Below are 24,355 nucleotides of genomic sequence, written 5' to 3'. Positions count from 1 at the left end.
TTGTGCATCCAATCTAGCGTAAGCCATAACCACAACATTTTCTACCGTAGCATATTCATATAATATTTTGTAGTGATGGGCGTAAACTTACCCTTATTGTTATTTACTGGTAAAGAAAAGTAAAATTCAGTGTGACAGGAAAATTTACCAATTTTACCATTAAATTTATGGGCCTAATTGATATTTGCTTGAAAGATATCATTTTCCTGTCATTAATTTCGTTAAAGTAATTTTTGGTCAATTTGTCAAAATAAAATCCTAAAAAATGAAGACTGAATCAAAGGCTGTTTTGATATGTTATTTATTATTTTAGAGGTTTTGGTTTATCAATAATAATATAAAGAAGCTAAACTTTTCTGACAAAGTGATTCTTCTACCAAATGAGTTTCAATCTTCAAACTTTTTTGTGAAAAATAGCATTTTCAGCTTTTTGTCACTTTTCTATATTATTTCATGTTTAAATAATGACATACAAAAATCTGAAGATATTATTATGTAAACAATTTGTAATTTACCAGTAATTTACTGACAATTGTCATAAATTTCAAAAACACGTCACGTTCCGAAAACTGTAAGAAAATTATGTTAAACTGTAATTCTAGGCAAATTTTGACACTGGTGACTTTAGTCACATATATCACGTAGTTTTTGGAGGATAATTTGGCTAGGCACGTGACCACTGTCAAAATAACTGCCGTAAAGCTCAGAAACACGTTTTGTATCGAATACTGCAAGAAAACTTTTCTAAACCCCGATTTTTGCAACTTTTGAGCACAGTTGATAGTCAGGAGTAAAATTGCTTGTCAAACCCACTTGAAGTAAAAAAACAACAGTTTTAAGCACATTTTTGAAATACTGATGAAATTTTCTATCCAATACATTAAAAAACACTACAAAAATTTGGTACAGTCAAGAAAAAAAACGGTGTTTAAATTTGAACTACCAGAAACACAGTTTGAAAGAACAGTCACAAAGTGGCCTGTAACCCATTTGGAGTGAGAAAATGTCTGTTTCAATCACATTTTTGAAATCCTTATTAAATTTCCTAACCAATAACCTGCAAAAATGCTACAAAAATTTGGTAGAGTCAAGGAGAAAATCGGTGTCAAAATTTGAACTCCCAGAAACACAGTTTGAAAAAAACAGTCAGGGACAAAGTGGCCTGTAAAACCCATTTGGAGTGAGAAAATGTCTGTTTCAAGCACATTTTTGAAATCCTTATTAAATTTTCTAACCAATAACCTGCAAAAATGCTACAAAATTTAGTACAGTCAAGGAGAAAATCGGTGTCAAAATTTGAACTGTCAGAAACACAGTTTGAAAAGACAGTCAGGAACAATATCGACTGTAAAACCCACTTAGAGTCAGAAAATGTCTGTTTTAATCACATTTTTAGAATCATCACTAAATTTTCTAACCAATAACATGAAAAAATTCTATGAAATTTGGTACAGTCAGTGAGAAGAGTAGTGTCAAAATTTGAATTGCCAGAAACACAGTTTGAAAAGACAGTCAGGGACCAAATCGCCTCTAAAACCCACTTGGAGTGAGAATATGACTGTTTTAAACAAATTTTTGGAATCCTCATTAAATTTCCTAACCAATAACTTGAAAAGGCACTACAAGAATTGGTATAGTAAGGGAGAAAAGCGGTGTCAAAGTTTGAACTGCCAGAAACAGTTTGAAAAGACAGTCAGGTACAAAATTGCCTGTAAAACCCACTTGGAATGAAAAAAATACTGTTTTAAGCACATTTTTGAAGGCCTTATTAAATTTCATATCCAATAACATGAAAAAATTCTATAAAATTTGGTAAAGTCAGTGTCAAAATTTGAATTTTCAGAAACACAGAGCAGTGTCAAAATTTGAATTTTCAGTAACACAGTTTGAAAAGACAGTCATGGACAAAATTACCTGTAAAACCCACTTGGAATGAAAAAAATACTGTTTTAAACAAATTTTTGAAATCCTTATTAAATTTCATATTCAATAACCTGGAAAAATTCTATAAAATTTGGTACAGTCACTGAGAAGAGTAGTGTCAAAATTTGAATTTTCAGAAACACAGTTTGAAAAGACAGTCAGGGACAAAATTGCCTGTAATACCCACTTGGAATGAAAAAATACTGTTTTAAGCACATTTTTGAAATCCTTATTAAATTTCATATCCAATAACCTGAAAAAATTCTATAAAATTTGGTACAGTCAGTGAGAAGAGTAGTGTCAAAACTTGAATTTTCAGAAACACAGTTTGAAAAGACAGTCAGGGACAAAATTGCCTGTAAAACCCACTTGGAATGAAAAAAATACTGTTTTAAGCAAATTTTTGAAATCCTTATTAAATTTCATATCCAATAACATGAAAAAATTCTATAAAATTTGGTACAGTCAGTGAGAAGAGCCGTGTCAAAATTTGAATTGCCAGAAACACAGTTTGAAAGGACAGTCAGGAACAAAGTCGCCTGTAAAACCCACTTGGAGTGTGTAAATGAGTGTTTTAAGTAAATTTTTGGAATCCTCATTAAATTTTCTACCAATAACCTGAAAAAATACTACAAAAATTTGATACAGTCAAGGAGAAAAGCGGTGACAAAATTTAAACTGCCAGAAATACAGTATTTGTAATTTACCAGTAATTTACTGGAAATGTTTCGGTCTTATTTTCCAATCACTAGTATTTTGTTGTCACAAAATTGTGATTTTTTTCTAAACCGAATAAAATGCTTTTTTAGTAGGAACGTGTTGAGGGAAGAGGAGTAGGATGAATTAAGTTACTTTTGAATTAAAGAACTGGACATGATAACACTTTGGCTGTTCTGATTTCAGTATTTTTCTATTGTTACTGTTAAATACTTATGGATAATTGTGTAGTTTCCACGACTGTTACCAGAGTGTGTTTTATACAGCTTTCTTTGCCTTTCAGGAAAGAAAAATTAGAAAACAGATTTTTTCATCAACAACCAAGTGTTTGACTTCAACATGTGGTGGGCTTCTCTGAAATGGGTCGTTTTGGTGGTGACCTTTGCTATGCTAGGCAGTAATGCCAATCCATCACCAAGAAATGAAGACATGTTTCGCGAACTAATGAAATTGGATCAGCTATATTCATCTATTGCTCGTCCCAGGTAAGCTACTTAGAGTTAAGGAATTTATACAAAATTAGTCTTAATATGCTCAATTTGAGTTTCACTTAAGATGAATACGATTCTCTGATTGCACGAATATTATAATCAGGAAACTTTCGGACTGCAAAACCGTAAATTGTGAAAAACTTAAGTGAAAAGCAAGTTTGAACATGAGACAACTTGTGTAGCATCGAATCGATGCGAATATTGCCATTTGTGCTGCACACTGCAGTTACAGTTTCGTCGTTTACTGGAAATATAATTTTAAAGTAAAGCTTCGAATGTTATTAGAAAAACCAATAAGGTTTTATGCTCAAGTTAAAAACAACTTATTGCTCCAATACATTCAATTAGTTCCTGTCTGAATAATCTTTCATACGGTTTTACCGATTAAAATATCAGTTGCACGAAATATTTACTTGGAACTTTTCTCTAGCTTCACTAAACTTCAAATAAATTGCCTGATCGATTTCCACCTAAAGTCTCGTATTTCTAAGATAAATAAACTGAAAGCAGTAATTAGAAGAGTTTTCCGACAAAATCATATTTTTATTACTGCCTCAAAAACCTGTTCAAGTTTGCTAACACAGTCTCGCGTTAGGCAGTTTGCGAAGTTTACCTGTACCGCCAGAAGTCGGACAAAAGGTACAGAGGGCCCTGAATATGTTACGACTGCAGGAACTGGACAACTTGTATTCATCCCGATCTAGGCCTAGGTGAGCAGTGTATTGTAAATGGACTTATATTGATCTGGTTGATTTTGAAATAGTACACAAATTATACAATTTGAAGATTGTATAATTTAAGGTTGTTAACTTAATTAGTAATTTTAATTCGAGTTTAATCTCCAGATTAACTTATGAATCTTTATATCATAAACCGCTGAAAGTTTCTAAGCTGTTTCATAACTTTTATAAGGTGATCCATACATTTATAACTAATTTTAAAATCATAAATGAACCCGAGAAAATTGCCTCAGAATATTATTCTTACGTATTTTATAGAGCGATTTCGGAGAAGAGTTTTGTAATTTAATCGTCGCCTAACCTGAGGCAAGAGGGGAAATCGCTGTGTAAAATTTTGTGCACTAATTCCTTGTAATGCAAAGTAATTCCTAATAGTTTCCAATAACACCTAACAATACTAATTTTCTGAATTAAACCTTTCTTAATTCAAAAATGTAAGAATAAAGAAGTAGATATCAACTGCTACTTATTTTAAATGTGATACCTAGTATATTTTTGGATTCTAAGTCAAATTCCTATCTGTATCTGTTTCTGAGATATATTTAAATATGATATTTTTTAGTTTCCAAAACAGTTTTAATTTACACATATAAGTAAACGTTCTTTTCTTGGTTTTTGTGTTTTGTCGTGTTAAACAAGGTTTGTTCTAAGAGTGGGTGCAGAAAAAGGTCAAAATATATGATACAGGGCGGTCAAAAAATGGGCTCAAATTATCAGTTCTAAAAAAGAAAAGAAAGCCTAGTTTTTCAAATTGAACACTCCTTATTCTTATAATTTTGTCTGATTCTTTGTTCAAAATTAAGGTAACTTATTCCAAAAATGTATTTTTTAAATTGATACATTGAACCACCCTGTAACTGTCAAAATAACCGGGTTATTGAAGGTTAGGTTAGGTTAGGTTAGAAAATAAAATATGGCTGCCTGTGTGGATAGGTTACTTCGTTTGGCCGCCAGAAAGCTCTAAATCTAACTAAATGTTTTCTTTGACTGTTACCACTCTAATTTTTTTAATCGAGCAGGTATGGCTCTGACATTTGGCACAAACCTAGCACAGTGATTGTTAAATCTGGGGCTGTAGCAAAACTGTAGAAATAAAATCATTAAGGTCGATTTTCGCTTGCAGAAAGTGACCAACATAACGCAAAATCCATTAGGATAGTGGCGGTGTTTCAGGCAAATCTGACCCTTACAAAAATTGTCAGTTGCAAAAACAATTTTTATAGAAATTTTCAAGCATTACGTCCTGTAAGTCACGTGATTGTGTTTTTCCTAATTTTCTAGGGTCGCATTATTCTAGGTCCTTGAAACAGTCAAAAAGTGTTTCTGGTGCACTCTGTACTAAACCGTAAACAACACGAGTATATGTAACACTTTGTATATGTATACTTTTATATGTATAGAGCTAAAGAAATGACCTTTCCATTGACGTATAAAAGTCACAGTTGACTAATATTTTATGACTTTTTAAAAAAATTATTTTGTGAAATTTTCTTTTATGATATAATTTAGACGTTCCCAATTTTAGTAATAGTTTTCAAAATACTAATGTTCCTCAGTAATGCCTACTAATTCGGTTTACCATAATGCCCCAGCGGTTTACCCCTCGGCCTAACCTAACCTAATTTTTATTTTTTATTCTTAATTTTAAGTTATTATTATAGAAATAATATATTTTGGGTTTCTGCAACAGGATTTCAGAATAAACAAAGTGAAAAGCCTTGTAGAAATGACAGAACAAAACGAAACTGAAACTCTCCATAAAATGCATTTACGATCTTATAAATCAAGTCCAGAATGTCCGAGACTGTCTGTCTAAACTCAAATTGACCCTTACAGGGTGTATCATTGTCTTAAAAATAATTTTTCCAATTTTGACATATAAAGTGGCATTTTTCAAAAACTGACAACAGTGAGGTAACGTTCTACTTTTCGTAACTAGTTACGAAATGGCCATTTCTTTACTAGTTAATAAATGAATACGACAATTTATTACCTTTTCTAACTTCTTTTTTACTCATTTAAACAGTGAAAATCAACAATTCAAATTGCAGGAACTCGCTTTGTTCGTCCTGCAAACATTCATTCGTTACCCAAAATCGCACTTTTCGTAACTGGTTATACCAAATAGCTATTGTAAAGCCATGCTATTTTTAATAATTTTTCAACAATTGAAATATTATAATATTATCATATTGGGTCTCATCTGAGTTGTTCTTCCTGAATATCGACACCATAAGCTCTCAAAGCAGTTGGAAAGAAAATTTGTCGAAAACGAGATTAATAATTAATTAGTCTTACAAGAGACTCAAATTAAACTTCTCACAGAATTGATAATTTTGTCAGGCCGAATGCATTTTTTATTCAGTTTTGTAACTAGTTACAGAATAGACTGACTATCTTCGACAAAGTTAATCTTTGTTATTTAAATGTTTTGCTGACCAAATTCTAAAACGAGAAAATATAAGTCCATTAAACGAATTAAATATGAAACATGATGGTATTGGATAATCGTAATAACTCTCCAAGCTTTTCAGCCTCTATTAAAGAAAATAATACAAAAAAATACCATCATGTTTGGCATTTTCTTCTTATTTATAATTCAAAGCTCTGCGTCACCTACGAGCCTTTTGCAGGGGTTTTAGAAAATTAAACTGTTCAACTTAGTGTAAAATGTTAGCTAAAGCCCTGCGTCAACAGAATTGTTAATAATTATTATAAGTCTTAATTTGGTGACGCAGGACTTTCTCCACTAATTTTTAGTATTTACTTTGTTTAACGAATTTAATTTAATTAAGTAATGCATGTGTTTTTAAATATAGGTTTGGAAAGCGTGGCGAAAGAAAGGAGGCTATTGCGCGCGAAAACGTCTCCCCCGAAATGTACGACAACAAAGTAAGTAATTTACAAAATTTTACTTGCTTTCTTTTGAAAACATTAAGACAGTATAATAGAATAAACATTTTCAAACTTAAATATTGCTTCAAATGATGAATTAAATCACCAAATCTTCTGTATTAATAAGAACTTTAAAACTATACAATTCTTCCCATGTTAACGTCTTAATCAAATAAAAGAAATTCAATTACATAAGAAACCGTATTTCGTCGAACATTTGATCAACAAATTAAATCATTTGAGACTTACCAACAATATTTTATCAACTTACCTAACAAAAATCCAATTTCTTCATTGTTGGAACTGCCATTTTTCATCATTCTCTACTTTTCCCTTGTGTAAACATTGTTATAGGTATTTCAAGATTGATCTGGCCAACGTATATAACTTAATCAAAATTACATTTTCTATTGGCCTTTTCATGTAGGTGAATTGGAAAATGACTATTAATACCACTTGTTGAAAAAAAAAGTTTTTGTTTGAATAGTCCTTTAATAAACTGCTCGTCAAAAAGATTAATTCACTTGATTTAAATGATGCTTTTTTCTTCGTTTTGTGCTTATTTATAGCTATTTTTGTATGGTTTAACTAGTTTTTACAAAACAAGATTTTCAAGTTTTTAAAAATAAACTAATAACTGCTTTGACAAAAAATTGCTATATTGAGATATTGAAGGCTTCTGAACGACAAAAAACATGTTGCAAAATGTATAAGTATCAATTTAAAAATTTAAACTGACCAAAAAATTTCCAAATACTCCTGAAGAGGTCTAAAAAAATGCAAAAACATTCCAAAACACTACAAAACCTCTAAAATGCCTTGCAAAGCTTACAAAGCAGCCTAGAAGCTTCTAAAAGATTTTAGAACAGTCTAAAAGCTTCCAAATGCTTTTCAATTTATCTAGAAACTCTCAAAAGTTTCCGTATGCTACTAATCCAAATGTCTTAAAGGCAGTTCAGAACCTTCAAGGCTCTTTAAACTGCCCAAACACCTTCCAAATGCTTCTAAAGTAGTCTAAAAAGGTTTTAAAACACTACAGAAACTCCAAGTTATGTTTAAAGCCTTCCAAAACAGGCTAGAAGCTTCCAAAAGCTTTTAAAACACGTTAAAGGCTTTCCAAATAATCGTCAACTAGTCTAGAAGCTCTCAAAAAATTTCAAAGCGGTCTAAAAGCTTCCGTATGCTTCTAGAGCAGTTTAAAAGCTTCCAAAAGTTCAAATTCCCACGTCTTAAAAGCAGTCCAGAACCTTCAATGCTCCTAAAGTACATTAAAAATATATCAAAACACTACAGAAACTCCAAAATGCTTGTAAAGCAGTTTGAAGTCTTTCAAAACAGCCTAGAAGCTTCCAAAAGCTTTCAGAACACTCTAAAGGCTTCCAAATAATCTTCAACATGTCTTAAAAGAGCAGTTCAGAATTTTCAATGCTCCTAAAGTAGTCTAAAAAGATTTCAAAACACTACAGAAACTCAAAAATGCTTCTCAAGCAGTCTAAAGCCTTTCAAAATAGTCTAGAAGCTTCCAAAAGCATTGAGAATAGTCTAAAAGATTCCAAATAATCTTCAACTAGTCTAGAAGCTCTTAAAAAATTTCAAGGCAGTCTAAAAGCTTCCGTATGCTTCTAGAGCAGTTTAAAAGTAGTCTAAAAAGATTTCAAAATAATTTAGAACAGTTTAAAAGATTCCATTGCTTGTCATCTAGTCTAGAAGCTCCCAGAAGATATTAAAGCAGTTTAGAAGCTTCCAAAAAATTTAGTGAACCGTGTAAGAGATTCCAAATGCCTGTAAAGCATTCCAGAACCTTCAATGTGCTGTTTAAACAGTCCAAAAACCTTCCAAATGCTCTCAAAAAGATCAAAAACTTTTGAAAGTTTTAAAAACAATCTAAAATCTTCCGTATGCTTCTAAAGCAATTGGAAATCTTCAAAAAATTTCTTGAAGTTGAACTGAACGCATTTTTGAAATTTACCATTAAATTTTATGAACGACCCTTAATCGCCAAACTGGTGAAAACGTCTAGATATCTGAATTGGACCATTAAACAAATAGTGGGCTTCTTTATCCAGTATCATTATTTTCCATTAAAGTCAATGAACATGATTTATGATAAAAATATGATTTTGTTTTCAAAGATTTATTTGGGTCACCCTGTAAAACGTAGATTAAGCTTTTTACTTAAATTGAGTAGTTTTAAGTGTAACCTTGCCAATCGCTTCTTTTTCCACAAAAGATTTAAAGAAATGGTTAAATTAAAATCAAGAAAAGTAAAAGTACCCCATTTTTGAAATTTTGCAACACTCGATTCAGGTTATTTTGAAACATGCGAAAAATGGCATTCCATTGAATTTTTCATTTTTTGAGTACACCTCAGTCACACCCTGTATACTCGGATCCGTAAAATCTTTTAAAAAGGTCATCAGAAAGATGAAGAAAATGCATTTGAATCCTTAAAAAAAATATTAAAATCAAGTGAATCAATTTGAAAAAACAGCCGCTCAAAAATGACTAAAAATATTGGTGTCCCATTTTTTTTGACGAGCAGTTTAGATACAGATTGTGCTAAAATATGTCCATTAACCACGTTTTTTGTTGGTCGCACTAGATTAGTTGGTACAGCAAAAAATAAATTAACTTATAAATATTGGTTTAACCAATTGGTTTCAAGCTAGACGCTTTTACTTGTAAGGAGAGCGTCGAAACGAAATTAAGTGATTAAAAAGTGAATTTACTAAATAGCATAAAATTGGTGACATGGAAAAATTTCTCCGACCACGACCGTCAAAAGTGAAAATTGCGGTCAGCCCGAACAAATTCGTTACACAATTTATTGAGCCAGTTTTGCTGAATTATACCACAACATTAAATTATTTTTAGGAGAAGTAATGGTCAAGACCAATTTGCATTTAGTACAATAGTAGATCGTATATCTACTATGGAATTTTACATCCGGTTATGTTAAAAAAATCTGAATGGAATTCAATTACTAACAATCAACCTAAACTGAATTGAATACTACTTTTTCATGTACTTATTGTATTATGTCCACAATTTGTATATTTGTAAGTACAAAGGTAATCTTCAATTTTATTTTTGGGAACATAAAACTGTAGTGAGTAACAATTAGTATAAGTATAGGACGTTTAGGTTAATCCAGATTAGATTAGTTCATCGAACTGTTAGCCAGAGATTAGGATAGAATAGGCCAGAGTAAAAATAACAAAATCAATCTCTGTGGTACTTAATAGAAACCAGAAACCAGTAAAATATCATTAGAAATATCAACTAACATATTATTTTTTTTAAATATGGTACACTTACTTTGCTTATACTAATAATATTTTTTTTTTACTTATACTAAGTTATGATTAGCATTATCCTGCACTTGACACTCAATTTGTAATTTGTTGTGCAGATGGCTGTGAGCTTAACAGCCTTAATTAACTTAGCGAAGAATAATGCTAATATTATAACGTAATAAAGGACAGATTAGTCATTTTCACACTTCTTTCAAATAATGTAAGAATTAATATATCAACGTCTAACAGTAGAATTAATTCGAGAAGACATATTATTACTAATAAAATTTTCTTACAATAATCTATCTCTATTTCATATCCATCTGTAAAAGACATCTTTCTCAGATTGATTATTAAAATAACATAAATGCTGAAATACTGTTCTTTCTCATATACTTTAATGTTTTAAAGCAGGCAAAGTTGGCACCAACCGTTTACAATCTGGTAAAACACTGGCTCAATAAATTTTAAAGTTAATTAAAATCAAGTTAAACTTAATCAGATTTTAACACAAAATAGTTTTATTGGACTTTCCAGCAGAGTTTTAAATAAACAGTGGCTTTATAAAATAAAACCTTTCGCTTTAAAGTAAACAAAGGCAAAAGTTTTATTCTCAAATACTGTTAATGTCGGGCATTAATCGTGATTGTATCAAACCTTTGGGGTATTTGTAATAGTTCTTCTACAATTCAATTGTTATCTATTGGAAACTAATGCAAACTTATGCAAATTGCTAGATAACTTTATAGTGCATTTACGATTTAACCAAGCGTAAACGATAATTTGTACTATTTTTTTGATACGGGCGGCACTTTCTCGAAGATTAGTGGGTAATAGGTGTTTTCATAAATTACTTTTGGATATACAAGGTAGTGTATAACGGCGTGACAGATAAAATATTAGTTTTTTTTTTAATTAAAACCCCCTATAATCTTTTAAACATTTTTAGGTTCTTCATTAGATTCTAGAACTTTTTTGTTAATAATGTTATATAGTGTGTCCATAAAGTATGGAATAAATTCGATTAAAGTTCAGGGAATTATTTTTCAGAAAAATTTTTGAAAAATAAAAATTATTTTTTCTTTTATTATTAAATTAAATTCCTAATTTGAGCGAAATTTTCGTGCTCTTTTTCCAAAAATTTTTCATAACTTGCTTATTTGACAGTTGACGATCAAAAGTGAAAGTTTTCCAAAAATATGCTCATTTAAGTTAATCGGTGGCGCCGTTTGGCCGCTAGAGGGCGTCAAAGTCAAGCTTCACAAACCTTCAAAGTGATTTAACCACTTATTTCAACAGTTACGACAAAAAGTCACTGAAGGTAAAATATAGTCCAGACCAAAGGTTTTTCAATGGTGTAAAAAAGATCATTGGTGTGATACTCTAGAGGGCGTCAAAGTCACACTTTATGACAATTTTGACCATTTTTGCTTTTTACACAGTTTTTCAGATATTTCCAGGAAACTAAAAATTGTTTTTCACTTTTTTGAGACACCCTGTACTCAGCCGCTAATCTGAGACACTCTATATCACCCTGACATCCATTTTGCCCCAACTGTCACGGTTTTGGGGATGACCTGGAAATTATGTCAATTTTGACGGTTTTCAATGCGTGGCACCCTTAAAAAATTACATTTTTACAAATGACGTTTTACGTCATTTTTGTATCATTAACCTGATGGATTTTAGGCAGTGGAAGTTTATTATAAAAATTATAAATTTTTCTCTAAATAAATTCAAAGACCCTTTTCTGACAATTTTGGTTTTTAATTTTTCAATGACCACAAAAATTCAATACCGTCTAGATGCTAGTAAATCCCTTAATCATCGTGAAGTTTTACCAAAGAAAATTGCACTCATTTGTAGGTTTAATTTTAAGAAGTGGATAGTAAAGTTTGGAATTACTTGTTGATGGAAATTGGCTAGATAAGTAGTGTCTACATGTGGTGGAAAATCTTAGTTTAGCAGACAGTTTGTGCTAATGATTGCAATTTTCCATAAAAATTGGTCTCTAAATTACTTCTATACAGAGAGGTTTGTTCAATTATTGTTAAAATGTACAGAAGGTGTCAAAATTCGATGGTTTTACTGTGGTTTCCGTGGTATCTCTAAAACTAGCAAAGAAGTATAAACTTGTGCTTGATTTTCGTCGATTTAAGTCGAACCTTCCATCTTGAAAGTATGACAATTTGGAATTTTTCTCGCATTTTCTGTATTAGCAGAAACGCAAAAAAAGCTACAAATCTTCCAGCTTCCAGACATAGGTTTTAAGATATGAACTAAACATACTTTTTTTGAAATTGGATACCCCATATATTTTTGCAGACTTAAAATAAAAAAATATAAAACACTATAGACTTAAATTTAAAAATAACGTAGAAATCGCTAATTATAATATGTAATTAAGGAAGCTATAACAGCAAGTAAAATAGTATGGCAGTAAAACCATAACGTAAAACGTCATTTTTGTATCATTAACCTGATGGATTTTAGGCAGTGGAAGTTTATTATAAAAATTATACATTTTTCTCTAAATAAATTCAAAGACCCTTTCTGACAATTTCGGTTTTTAATTTTTCAATGACAAACGGTGCCTGGTACCAGAAAAGAGCATTGAAAGTAAAATTTGCATTCACTCAAGGTACGTTTGTGGTAAAACTCTAACTTGAAGAGTTTCTGAGGTATTTAGCAAAAACTACAAAAAAGCAAGGTTCACTTTGACGCACTCTAGCGGCCGAACCAGGAAACTTAGCCATGTTCGCTTAACGTCACGTGAGAGCACCGTTTATTAGCTTTCTTTTGTTATATAGCTCGTATATACAGGATGGTTTAAATAAGTGAGTTATTCACGATTTTGTGGATACGTGCACGAAAATTTTGCTCAAATTAAGAATTTCTCCTCGATTTGAGGGGCAGCCAATCAAGACTGCTAGAGCAAAAACAGTTGAGGATCGATACAGACAGTTTACATCAAGTAGATCTAGATTTTGACGTAGATTCCAAAAATCAAATAAAAAATCCCCTTTTAGAAATTGTAAGTTTGGTTTCTGGCTCAAATTTGGGACACCCTATATACTAATGGATTATTTAGGAAAAAACAAACAATTTGCGATTTGCGACAATAAACCAAACACCAGCCCGATTGTATGGTTTTTTTTTCAAATATTTTTTTTTCCAACATTAATATTTTTTTAAGCTGAAATCAGCTGAATATTGACATAGCACGTGTTATAATAAAATACCCAGCAATGTACGAAGAATCCATAAATGCAACAAAAAATAAAGGTTCTCATTTGAAAATGTCAACTGGAAGGTGGTATCTCAATTTTGGGACACCCTAGTATATTTAATTTTCTTCTGCATTTTTCTGAAAGATAATTCCTTGAATTTTAATCGATTTTATTCCATACTTTATGGACACACTGTATACTTAAACCTAATAGATTTTCTCATATTTACTTTTTGTCATAAAAATATCAGGCAGGTAATATGATGGAATCATAAGATTTTTCATTAGACCTCTTGTGGATGTAGAAATATTTAAATAGTACAAGGAGAAAAACAAGGTATGTTACATTGTAACTATATTACATTGAAAGTGATAACATAAAAGCTTATTTTCAGTCGAAATGAACTTAGTTTAAAAAAAGAAGTTTGGTACACACTTGTAATTTTTTGCCTTGTAACTCTTTGGTTAAGATGAATAAAATATTTTATAAATTACATAACTGGGTATCAGAAATCTTTTTTAAAACTATTGAAATCAATTTAAATTTTTTAAACCTTAGAAATGTTTAGGTATTGAAAGCTCCAGGCTTGTTAGAATCTAAATTTGACGCCATTTATTTGATAAAGCTGCCATACTATTTTACTTGCTGTTATAGCTTCCTTAATTACATATTATAATTAGCGATTTCTACGTTATTTTTTAATTTAAGTCTATAGTGTTATATATTTTTTTATTTTAAGTCTGCAAAAATATATGGGGTATCCAATTTCAAAAAAAGTATGTTTAGTTCATATCTTAAAACCTATGTCTGGAAGCTGGAAGATTTGTAGCTTTTTTTGCGTTTCTGCTAATACAGAAAATGCGAGAAAAATTCCAAATTGTCATACTTTCAAGATGGAAGGTTCGACTTAAATCGACGAAAATCAAGCACAAGTTTATACTTCTTTGCTAGTTTTAGAGATACCTCGGAAACCACAGTAAAACCATCGAATTTTGGCACCTTCTGTACATTTTAACAATAATTGAACAAACCTCTCTGTATAGAAGTAATTTAGAGACCGATTTTTATGGAAAATTTCAATCATTAGCACAAACTGTCTGCTAAACTAAAATTTTCCACCACATGTAGACACTACTTATCTAGCCAATTTCCATCAACAAGTTATCCCAAACTTTACTATTCACTTCTTAAAATTAAACCTACAAATGAGTGCAATTTTCTTTGGTAAAACTTCACGATGATTAAGGGATTTACTAGCATCTAGACGGTATAAGTAACCAAGTGAAACTAATTATTGAAGTAGAAAAGTAGAATTTCACACTTTTGCTGGTTATCATCCTAGCATATTTGGACAACAACCTTCCAAGTTGCTTCTCAAGGATTTAAGTAATCTATAAGAATATAATTTGTCTGGCTTCCTTATCTTTCTCGAGGCACTCTTGTGTCTGCAAAATGTAAGCTACTTAACGTTAATTAAAACTGTTTGGATTTTAAATAATAATTATGTAAAAAATGCATAACTATAGAAACTTTTTACAAACTTCATAAATCTAAATAATATTTTATTTTTAAGTTAAAAATGTATTTGTTTATTACTCTGTGTTGCAGTTATGTAGCAACTTTTTAACATGATGTAATGGATAAGGGGGAAAGTAATAATTAGGACTGAACACATTTTAGTTCGCGAAACTGAATAAATTGCCTTTGTTAACATGTTTCCAAATTCGTAATTTTTATTCATTAATTTGAAGCCTTTTTCTAAAAACTAGTAATGTAAACCCGATATGATTAAAACTTTTTTTTGTTCTAAAATGTATCCGTAAAATTGCTATAAAACATGTTTTAAAACTAGTAAATTATTATTGAATGCAACATGACTAAACCGTACACATTTGTATGATTTGTTTTTGACCTTATTAAGTTAAAACCACAAATGTTCTTTTTAGGACCATTAAAAGCACGTGCAAACTTGTTCAGTAGAAACTAGTACTCCAATTTAAGGCATTCAATATTAAATTTTATAGCTTCCAGTTTACCATAAATTGTGGAGTGTAATAGCTGATATTTCAATAGTTCATAAAGTAGCAAGTCCCTGAAAACCATATGTGAACAGATTGATGGCCTAATAACTCTGCTTTATTAAAACTGAACAAGACTTTAATTAAGATTCTTAACTGTTTTAATACCCTTTTGTTTGCTGACTGCATTGAACAAAATTTATTGCAGTTTATATTCATTTTTGGAAAATAAAATTTTTCTCCGATTGAAAAAACATTCTAAAATAAACATTATTTAAAAAAATAGGTAGGCAGCATATAATAAAAAAGTCAATATGACGATCTTTGTTATTTTACAGGCCAGGTAACCAAAGCAAAAGTACATTCCTACTTTTGAAATATATTTATTACATATTTTACCACAAAGACTGTTTTGTTAGGTCGAAAATATGCCGAATTTAATGTAAAATCTGAAGAATGGCAAAACACGCTGCAGATAAGTTATTTTAGGTAAATAACTTACGCCTAAGAAAACAGCTTTGAATTTATACGCCTGAAACGGTCAATAATAAATCCGCAAGAAAATCCTCATGAATTTTCTGGCTTCTGTTCATCCCTCGGTTTATTATTTTTGTAGTTTTAAATAACAATTACTCAATTTATATTTTTTGTGCTTATTTTCAGACCTTCTTGTTTGATACTTTGAAGCGTATAGTCATAATATTTTTTTCAGCTTGGTATCAAATAAATTCTCTTTTTAATTAGGATCAGGAAGGCAAAAATACACAAAAGAATGTTTTCCTCATGTTTGATAGAGCCGCAATTTCTTTTTATTGGTAGAGCTTAGGATGTTGCTGCAACTTCAATGTTTTTCTTACCAGCTTAATTACTCTTAGGTCAAAAATGTGTAGCTGTGTAGTCATTATCCTATTTAATGACAATCAAATAACCGATAATAATTTTAAACTAGAGCTGCTATAATATTATGTATCCAAATTGTGTTAAAGGCTGGTAACTATAAATTTACATTTTTGCAATTGCGACAAACTGCTGTAAGCATACAAATTTTCTCCATCCAGACAAAAATTTGCATGTTTCTTCGTTGTCGGAAATATCAAAGCGAGAGGCCTACTTTTCTGTTGGGTCGCGGCCCAGAAACATCACTTTTTAAACAAAGCAAACAATAAAAGCACAATTCTTATTATTTTGTAGACCATTTAACGTCAGCGACAATTAATTAAAGTCCATTAGTATGACTTGTTTTTCTGACTGGCCAGATGTTCGCAGAATTCTAATTCTTTCCGTTTCCAAACGGTGCTGAAGTTCGTTTTAAATATTAGTGACAGCCGTGACCGCTGAACTAATTAAACACCCTTATTCGGACTTTTCACCGACTTTTCCAACTTTTTTTCTTGTGACGTGAAAACCATTTATTACACCATGGATGATAAATTTGTCCAGGTCCGGTCGTTTCTCAAAGTTAATATTACTTTAATTTGTACCAAACAACTCAAAGTATTGAATGTATAGTGTGATTTATTGAATTTTAAACACCCCTTTAACTCCTTTATTTTCATTTTTTTTTTAAATCAAAATGTGTCTACTTTATTTCTATATACAGGGTGGTCCAGTTTTAAGTGTCAATAATTCACCATTTGATAGCCAATCAAAAAATAAGTTGATTTGCATTGTGTCATTTTTCTGAAAAACGTTTCCTTAGGAAGATACAGTCCTCCAAATTTCCATTTAAAAAATTTTTTTATAGTTTAAAACTGAACATTCAAGTAAAAGTCCAAATCTGTAAATAGTCTAAAAACTTGCTTTTTACTACTAGGAATGGTCTTATGATTCGCTTTCTCAGACTGCCATCCTGGTTGAGTGTCTGAAACTGGCATTCAAGAAATAAAAAAAGTCCGGAAATCAAGACAAAGATTGTATTGTGCATGAAACTAATTTTTTACTACTAAAAATAGTATAAAAGTTTACTTTTAATGTTAGAACGGACCTTACTAGGACTAAAGAGAGTCCAAAAGTATATTTTCAAGACTTTATTTGGTGTACAACTCAATTTTATTCAACTTTCAAGAAGTAAATTAAATTTTCGGACTATTTTATTTCTAAAAATTAGTTCTCAAGACTATTATTGTAGCATTTGGTACCAAAATTTTTTACTTTTATTACTGAAGAAACTTGACTTTTGGAAATAGTCTTAAACTCGATTTTTCAGTCTTAAAAAGCACTAAAAACAGTCTGTATTTCTTAGAGATGCTACAATTTATTGCACCTATGAGTGTAGAAGTCAATTTAATAGTGAAGACGGTTGAAACAGTTTCAAAACTATGGTCAGTGGACAAACTGGCTTTTAGGCCTGATAAGTCAAAAACTTTGTAAAGATAGTCTTGAAACTGGATTTGAGGCACTGAAAACAGCCTTAAAAGACTAAAAACAGTCTAGTTTATTAAGAAATACCCGAATTTTTAGCACTGAGGTGTCTAGAAGTCGATTTAATAGTGACAAAGTGTGGAATGCTATTTTAAGTCTATGAAGAATGTAAAAATTGTTTTTTTAAGTTTGCTATGTCAATAACTTGGTAAAGATAGTCTTGAAACTCGATTTTCCAAGCTAAAAGCAGTTTTGAAGCACTAAAAAATAGTCCAGAATTCGAAGAAAATGAAAAGCAAAGTAAAAAGCACGAAAAGTTCGTTTTCAAGACAATTTTCATGAATCTAATGTCAATGTCCTACCTCTAAGACTATTTTCAAGACTAAAATATTGAAATTTGTCTTCAAATTATGAAAACTTACTTCAAATGCAAATTTTAAGCTTCTGATGTCACTTTTTATTAGTTCAGTCACATTTTGGTGTTCGTCAATTTTTAAAGTTTAAATGTATGAATTTGTAGTAACAAATTCTTGAAAAAGTAGTTTTTATGTCTACAAGTCAATTTTTAGTATTAAAGTCTCTCGATTTGCATGAAAACTGGTTACAAACACAATTTTTAAGCTTCTGAAATTTTTATCTTTTCTAATTCAATTTTCAAAACTAAAGTCTTTTAGTTTGTCTGGAAACTATGAAAACTGGCTACAATAATATTTTTTAAACTTCTTAAGTGAATTTTCCGTTTCCAAGACAATTTTTAAGTTGGGTTAGGTTAGTTTTGGGCCTTTGACCGTAATAACGTGTAATAAAGTGCTTGTTCCAAATTTGATCAATATTGCTCCAACGGTCTGACAGTTATGACAAAAAAAACGATTTTTTAAACAGAAATTTGAAGGACTGTATTTTCCTTAAGAAGCACTTTTCAGGAAAATGACAAAATGAATGTTAACTTATTTTTTAATTGGCTATGGATTGGTGAATTATTGACATTTAAAACTGGACCATCCTGTATAGTCCATCAGTATACAAGATGTCTCAAATTTGAGCAACAAACCAAACTTATAATTTTTTTAAAGGGAATGGCCAATTTTTGATTGGATTTTTGGATTCTACGTCAAATTCTATTCAACTGTTTTTTTCTCCAGCAGCATTAAGTTGACCACCCCCCTAATCAAGCAAAAAAACCTAAATTGAGCGAAATTTTCCGCCATAACTCGCTTATTTAAGACATTCTGTATACAGTGTGTCCCAAATTGATTCTACATGTATTGGGATCTCTGTAACCGTAAGAGCTACAGAGTCGGTTAAATGGGAAAAGGTTTAGAGAATTTTATGTAAAACTTATTTCCGGTTTCCAAAGTAAAATATCTTTCTCCGTTCAAAGTCAAAGAGAGTTTTGAAAATATTAGAATTTTTTTTAAATTTTCAAGGGTGTGGTACCTTTTAATTTTTTTAAGTTAATGATGCAAAAATGACGTAAAGTGTCATGTTAAAATGTCATTTTATAAGGGTGCTTCGCCCTAAAAATTGTCAAAATTAACATAATTTCAAAGTCATCTCCAAAACTGTATCAGTTAGAGTAAAATAAATGTCAGATTCGTGTTCCTCAGGTTGAAATTGTTTGTTGAATTTTTAACTAAAGAAATTAGTTAAAAAGGTCACTTTGTTCGAACAAAATCCATTAAGGCCGCGGTTAGTATAGTAGGCCCAAACGTACCTAATTTGGGATGAACTTTTGTGCACTTTTCCAACAAATCGTGAATACCTCACTTATTTGAAACATTCTGTATACACACACATATAACTAAAGGAAGCTAATGGATGGACGTGACGTTGAGCGAACAGGACGTCAAACTTGACTCGAGCTTTTTGTATTTTTTGCTCAATATCTGAAGAACGCTTCAAGTTAGAGATCTGAAAATTTACCACAATTGCACCTCGATTGGATGCAACTTTGGCCTTCTATGCACTTTTTCTGTACCATAGACCGTGTGACTTTGAAAAAATAAAAACTACAGACAGTACCATCAGAATTTTTGTCCTAAACTATAACTTTTGTTGTTTGAATACTTTCAGGTTAATAATTAGACTACATTTTGATAAAAAAATCAAGTTTCTAAGGTAAAAATTTAAATTTTTGTGAATTTTCAAACTTGTTCTTAAATTTTGCATTTTGTTGATTTTTGTCCAATAACATCCATCTGTTTGACAAACAGTATTTTACCAAAATTGAAAAAAGAAGTTTTAATAGAAATAGATAATGCTGCAATACACATTTGCTAATTATATTGGTGTATTTGAGACATCTCTATTTGTGACCCATATTGAGAGGCCATAATTTTGTGTATTATTTTTTAGAAGGTTATGGAAACCAACATGGCTTTAATATAATTAGAAAAAAAAGGCTTGTTTTGTAAACAGATACAAAGCTTTATACATAATAAAGTAAAATAAAATTTTACGTTTCCACCAAAACAGAACAAACTAATTAGTCAGCATAACTACTACGTTTACTATCACAACCTATATTTTGCCGTTCTGTAGTTATACATACAAACGTACCTATTATTCCACAGGAACCAATTATTTGCTCCAAACTATGTCACGCTGCAACAAAATTAGCGCCCATTAACTTTAACAACAGCGCCCATAAAGCTTAGAGGTGAGAAGATTCTGTTTACACAATTATATGGCTCCCAGCAAAATTGTACCTATCGTTTTCGTCTGGTTTGGTTTACCACTTTTTTTAAATTTCTGTAACTGATGCTGTGTAATTTTAAATCATTTGCCAAAACAGATGTTACGTCAATGAGCAGTTAGTGACGTGACTCTTTCGTCAGAAACTCTGTTAAATGACGTCACATTCGTTTTGGCACCCTGACACATGTCACTTACATAATATACCAATTACCTAATACCTTCTTTTTTTTGAAAGATTTCGATTTATAAGTTATCTAATTTCGTTATGGAATTATTAATAATAATAACATACATTTATTACTATCTATAAAAATAAGCTCAACAATATGGTTCTTACATTACATCAGCAAAATCTGTAGAAACAGATACCGTTTAGGTGTAAAATAATGGCAAAACAAGAAATAACAAAATACAGCATAATAACACTAATCAATATTGACACTAAAAAATTACAATACATAATTATAACATTATGTGTCTCACACTTCATTTACTGGCATGACAATAGAGAATTTCGCAGAAATGCTTTAAAATTATAAAGAGTGAGTGAGGAATTGATTGTTACAATGAATTAAATTATAAATTAATAATTCATTTTAATCTCTTGGAACTGTTAATGATCCTGAATTACACAAGTTTAAGTTATGTATATCGGTCCTGAAGGGAATTTTCTGATAAATAGGTTAGGTTGTATTACATAATTTTTTATGAAGATTACTGTGTCGGATTTGAAATTTTCATACCTGTGGTACGTACCTTTCTTCTTTCTGTAAAGTTTCTGATAGTTTCCATCCTCACCCAAAAAGTACTTTCACTGTAAACACAAACAAACCCGTAAATAACTGCTAGAAACAGCATTATGGTATTAAAACTCCAATTATGTTTCTACATGTAGAAAGTTTAGCAAGCTACCATTACCGCTATCGAAATTAGTGATTAATAAAAAAAAGTATAATTATCCACGTAGGATGATTAATGTTAATCAAATCTCACTGTTACCGACAATATTTCATTAAAATGTTTACTTTCGAGTGTACAAATTACTTAGCGTTTTACTGCCCCAATACTCTTTATGCAATCAGAAATTCAAGTAGCAACGAACTGCGGTTTAGAGTCATTAATTAAAAAGCGATAAATTAGATCCGGCTGTTGGTTTTATTACTCCTCAATTAATTAATTTTGGACACACTTTAAGTCAAAATACCGCAAACAATTAAGAAGAAGCTTTAAAACGGATGTTAACTTAAAAAAATGGTTTCTCAATTATTTTCTTTTTTTTTTTGTTTGTGATTTTGTGGATGATTTCATATACTGTTTTTAGTTTGCTTGATTTTATATGCTAAATTAATTTTTTTTGGTTTCAGTTTCGAAGTGAAGAGGCGGACGGATCCGAGGTTGACTGGTTACCGTTAAGAAGATGAGGTATTTCACCTGAGGCAATATTTCAGCTTTTTGTGTTTATTTTAATAATTATTCCTGTATTTCTGTAGACAATCATTGTTTTCACTTCACTTTTGTCTCTTAAAACAATGGCAATTTCAGCGACTTTGTGTCTAGTAATAATAACCCTATTTAGAAAATATTTGTAATGTGCTAAACAATGAAAAGCCATTTGTCGTATTGTTATTTTAAGCTATTTATGTTTTTAGTTGAGTATATAGGCGGTTAACAAAAAGGTGTTTTATTGTCTTTTGTCCACCGGGTGCAATTTAAAAGATATGGAAGTTCCAATAAAATTCATACACACAAAGTTCGCTTGAACTGGATCGTTGTGCATTCTAACATTATACAAAATTCATGGTAAGTGTGTATACTGAACACGTGTGTCGGTGCATTATACAGCACTTAAATTGGAAAATGACAGGTATATTACCAATGCCTGCAGTGAAAACTACGTTACTTTTTACACATTACTGCGGTAAAATTGTATTACGGGTACATTGTTAGAAAAGTCCTAACGTTTACAAAACAGAAATCAGACTAAAGTGAAATGTTATAACTTTCAAAAGTTAAAAAGCATTACACGAAACTCAAGTTGGTTTGTATGATTGTTGCGTTGGTAATAATGGCCAGGCTATTATAATGTTTAAAAAAGCTCGAATTTTGATATATTTTATACAGGGTATTCCAAATTTTTCGAAACGGTCTACCTTTTTCCACAAGGTGAAAGCTACAAAGATGGAATTTTGGAATATCACGTAAGGTTAAAAATCTATCTCTTGATGGTCATTTCGAATGTTTTGTTGTTCAAACACCATTATTTCTAATGGATCGGTAATGATTTTAATAAATTTTTTGGTTCTTTCAAAATTCCTTGGATCAGCAAATAAAGTTTTGCAAAGTTTTATTCATTAGGCAGTTTCGAGAAATCTGAGTTTAAACTTTGAGCAAACTACAACAGGTTTCATTGTTGGCTAGAATACCTGATAACGTCAAATTAGAAGGTGAATTAGAGATGAGAAATGTATACGGTAGATGGAGATGTAAGTTTTCGATCAGGGAATGTATTATTGAATATTTCTCGTGTTTGGAGATGTGAACGTCTGCTGTCATCGTATCTGACCATCACGAGTAATGTTACTCGTTCTCCTTTACGTAATTGAACCATTTTCTATTCAACTTGTAATGTAACTTGACACATTATAAATGTTTGACACGAAATGTCAATCTATTTTGAAAGATCAAAAAGTCATCCCTAATCCATCTTCTAATTAGATATTAGTTGTTCTTTCTTCATAATTTAAACTCATATTTATCAAAACTGGCTGGATAAAACTTTGTTAAACCTGTTGATTATAGGAACTTTGGTAGAACGTAAAAATTGATTAAAATCATAACCAATCCATTAAAAAAAAAATGGTGGTGGGTCCAAAGACCCAGTTCCTACAAATTTGAATTGACCATCAAGAGATAGATTTTTTAACCTTACGTGATATTTCAAAATTCCATCTTGGTAACTATAACCTTTTGGAAAATGGACCGTTTCGAAACATTTGGAATACCCTGTATAATTGTTACTAAATGTTCGTTAAAAATTTTCAGACAAACTGAGTGTACACGTTATTGTACTGAATGAAACCGATCAGTCATAGATCAGAGTTCAAATAAGAAGTATTAAAAAATTAGCAATTTTGTCAAAAAAAAACACTAAAAACTTCTTTTAATTTTCGAAAAATAGAGAAAGAATGAGGTATAGCGTTTTTGAAATTTAAAATTAAATAAAATGCGCTTATGGCCGATTTTGCATTTGGTTCTAGAATAGTTATTTTCCTGACAAGTGCGGAAAGTGATGCTTTCCCGCACGCTGGCTGAAGTTGCTATAATTTGATACGCTCGGTTAGGTTCAGGGAAAATCAGTCGAGTGCGGGAAAAGCACTTTCCGCACGTGATAGAAACATCATTTTTTCTACGAGCGTTTCCAATAAATGGAAAAAACAATAATTAAAAGTAAATAAAAAATATGAAATTGAAAAAGACATTGTTAATATTGTTCTTTTATACATATTCATAAGAGTGTCCGGATTTACTGTGTTTTGGCAGGAAAACCCCATTTTCGGGCTAGCAAGGAAAAATCTAGTATGCATGTAAGTATGTATAGAGCTAGATTTAGTTAATTAATTAAGTAAATAATTATTTTTTTAATTAATTAAATTAATAATTATTTTATTATTATTAAAATGTCAAATGGGAGATAATATGTATAAATTATATGTATAAAATATTATGTATAAAAGAACAATATTATTAAATTCACTAATATTAAAAATTTCTTCTTCAATTTTAATTTAGCATTCATTTTCAATTGTTGTTCTTTCCTATTATAATAATGCTCCTATCACGTGCGTAAAGTGCCTTTCCCGCACTGACTTCAGTCACTTGCGGGAAAGTATCAGTTTCCGCACTTGTTAGGAAAATAACACACTACTGCGAAAAAATGATTTCTTTACGCACTAGTGCAAAAAGTCCATATTTCGGGAATGTTATGGT

At 30.7% G+C, this 24,355-nt stretch overlaps 1 protein-coding gene and 1 long non-coding RNA gene across 3 annotated transcripts in view; one reads left to right on the top strand and one right to left on the bottom strand.

The window, feature by feature from the left end:
- LOC145725706 (uncharacterized) overlaps positions 1–17,337 on the bottom strand; it is an 81,677-nt gene extending 64,340 nt beyond the window's left edge. Inside the window, exon 1 of the long non-coding RNA XR_014177376.1 lies at positions 16,894–17,337. This is a non-coding gene — a long non-coding RNA (uncharacterized LOC145725706). The remainder of the gene's footprint in view (positions 1–16,893) is intronic.
- Positions 1–22,043, top strand: part of LOC145725705 (uncharacterized) — a 37,865-nt gene extending 15,822 nt beyond the window's left edge. Inside the window, exons 2-5 of one of the 2 annotated variants that reach the window (XM_081974560.1) lie at positions 2,924–3,125; positions 3,731–3,841; positions 6,691–6,763; positions 21,733–22,043. In XM_081974560.1, the coding sequence (XP_081830686.1) occupies positions 2,980–3,125; positions 3,731–3,841; positions 6,691–6,763; positions 21,733–21,789 (387 nt within the window). In that variant the 5' untranslated portion in view covers positions 2,924–2,979 and the 3' untranslated portion in view covers positions 21,790–22,043. The remainder of the gene's footprint in view (positions 1–2,923; positions 3,126–3,730; positions 3,842–6,690; positions 6,764–21,732) is intronic. The other variant, XM_081974561.1, reaches the window with a different exon arrangement.
- Positions 22,044–24,355: the final 2,312 nt, after the last annotated feature.

Source organism: Ips typographus, linkage group LG2 (assembly GCF_016097725.1).
Source record: "Ips typographus isolate SLU linkage group LG2, UJ_Ityp_2.0, whole genome shotgun sequence".
NCBI classification, from domain to species: domain Eukaryota; kingdom Metazoa; phylum Arthropoda; class Insecta; order Coleoptera; family Curculionidae; genus Ips; species Ips typographus.
The sequence above is the reverse complement of the archived record's forward strand: the minus strand, read 5'-3'. Positions and strand labels throughout refer to the sequence as shown.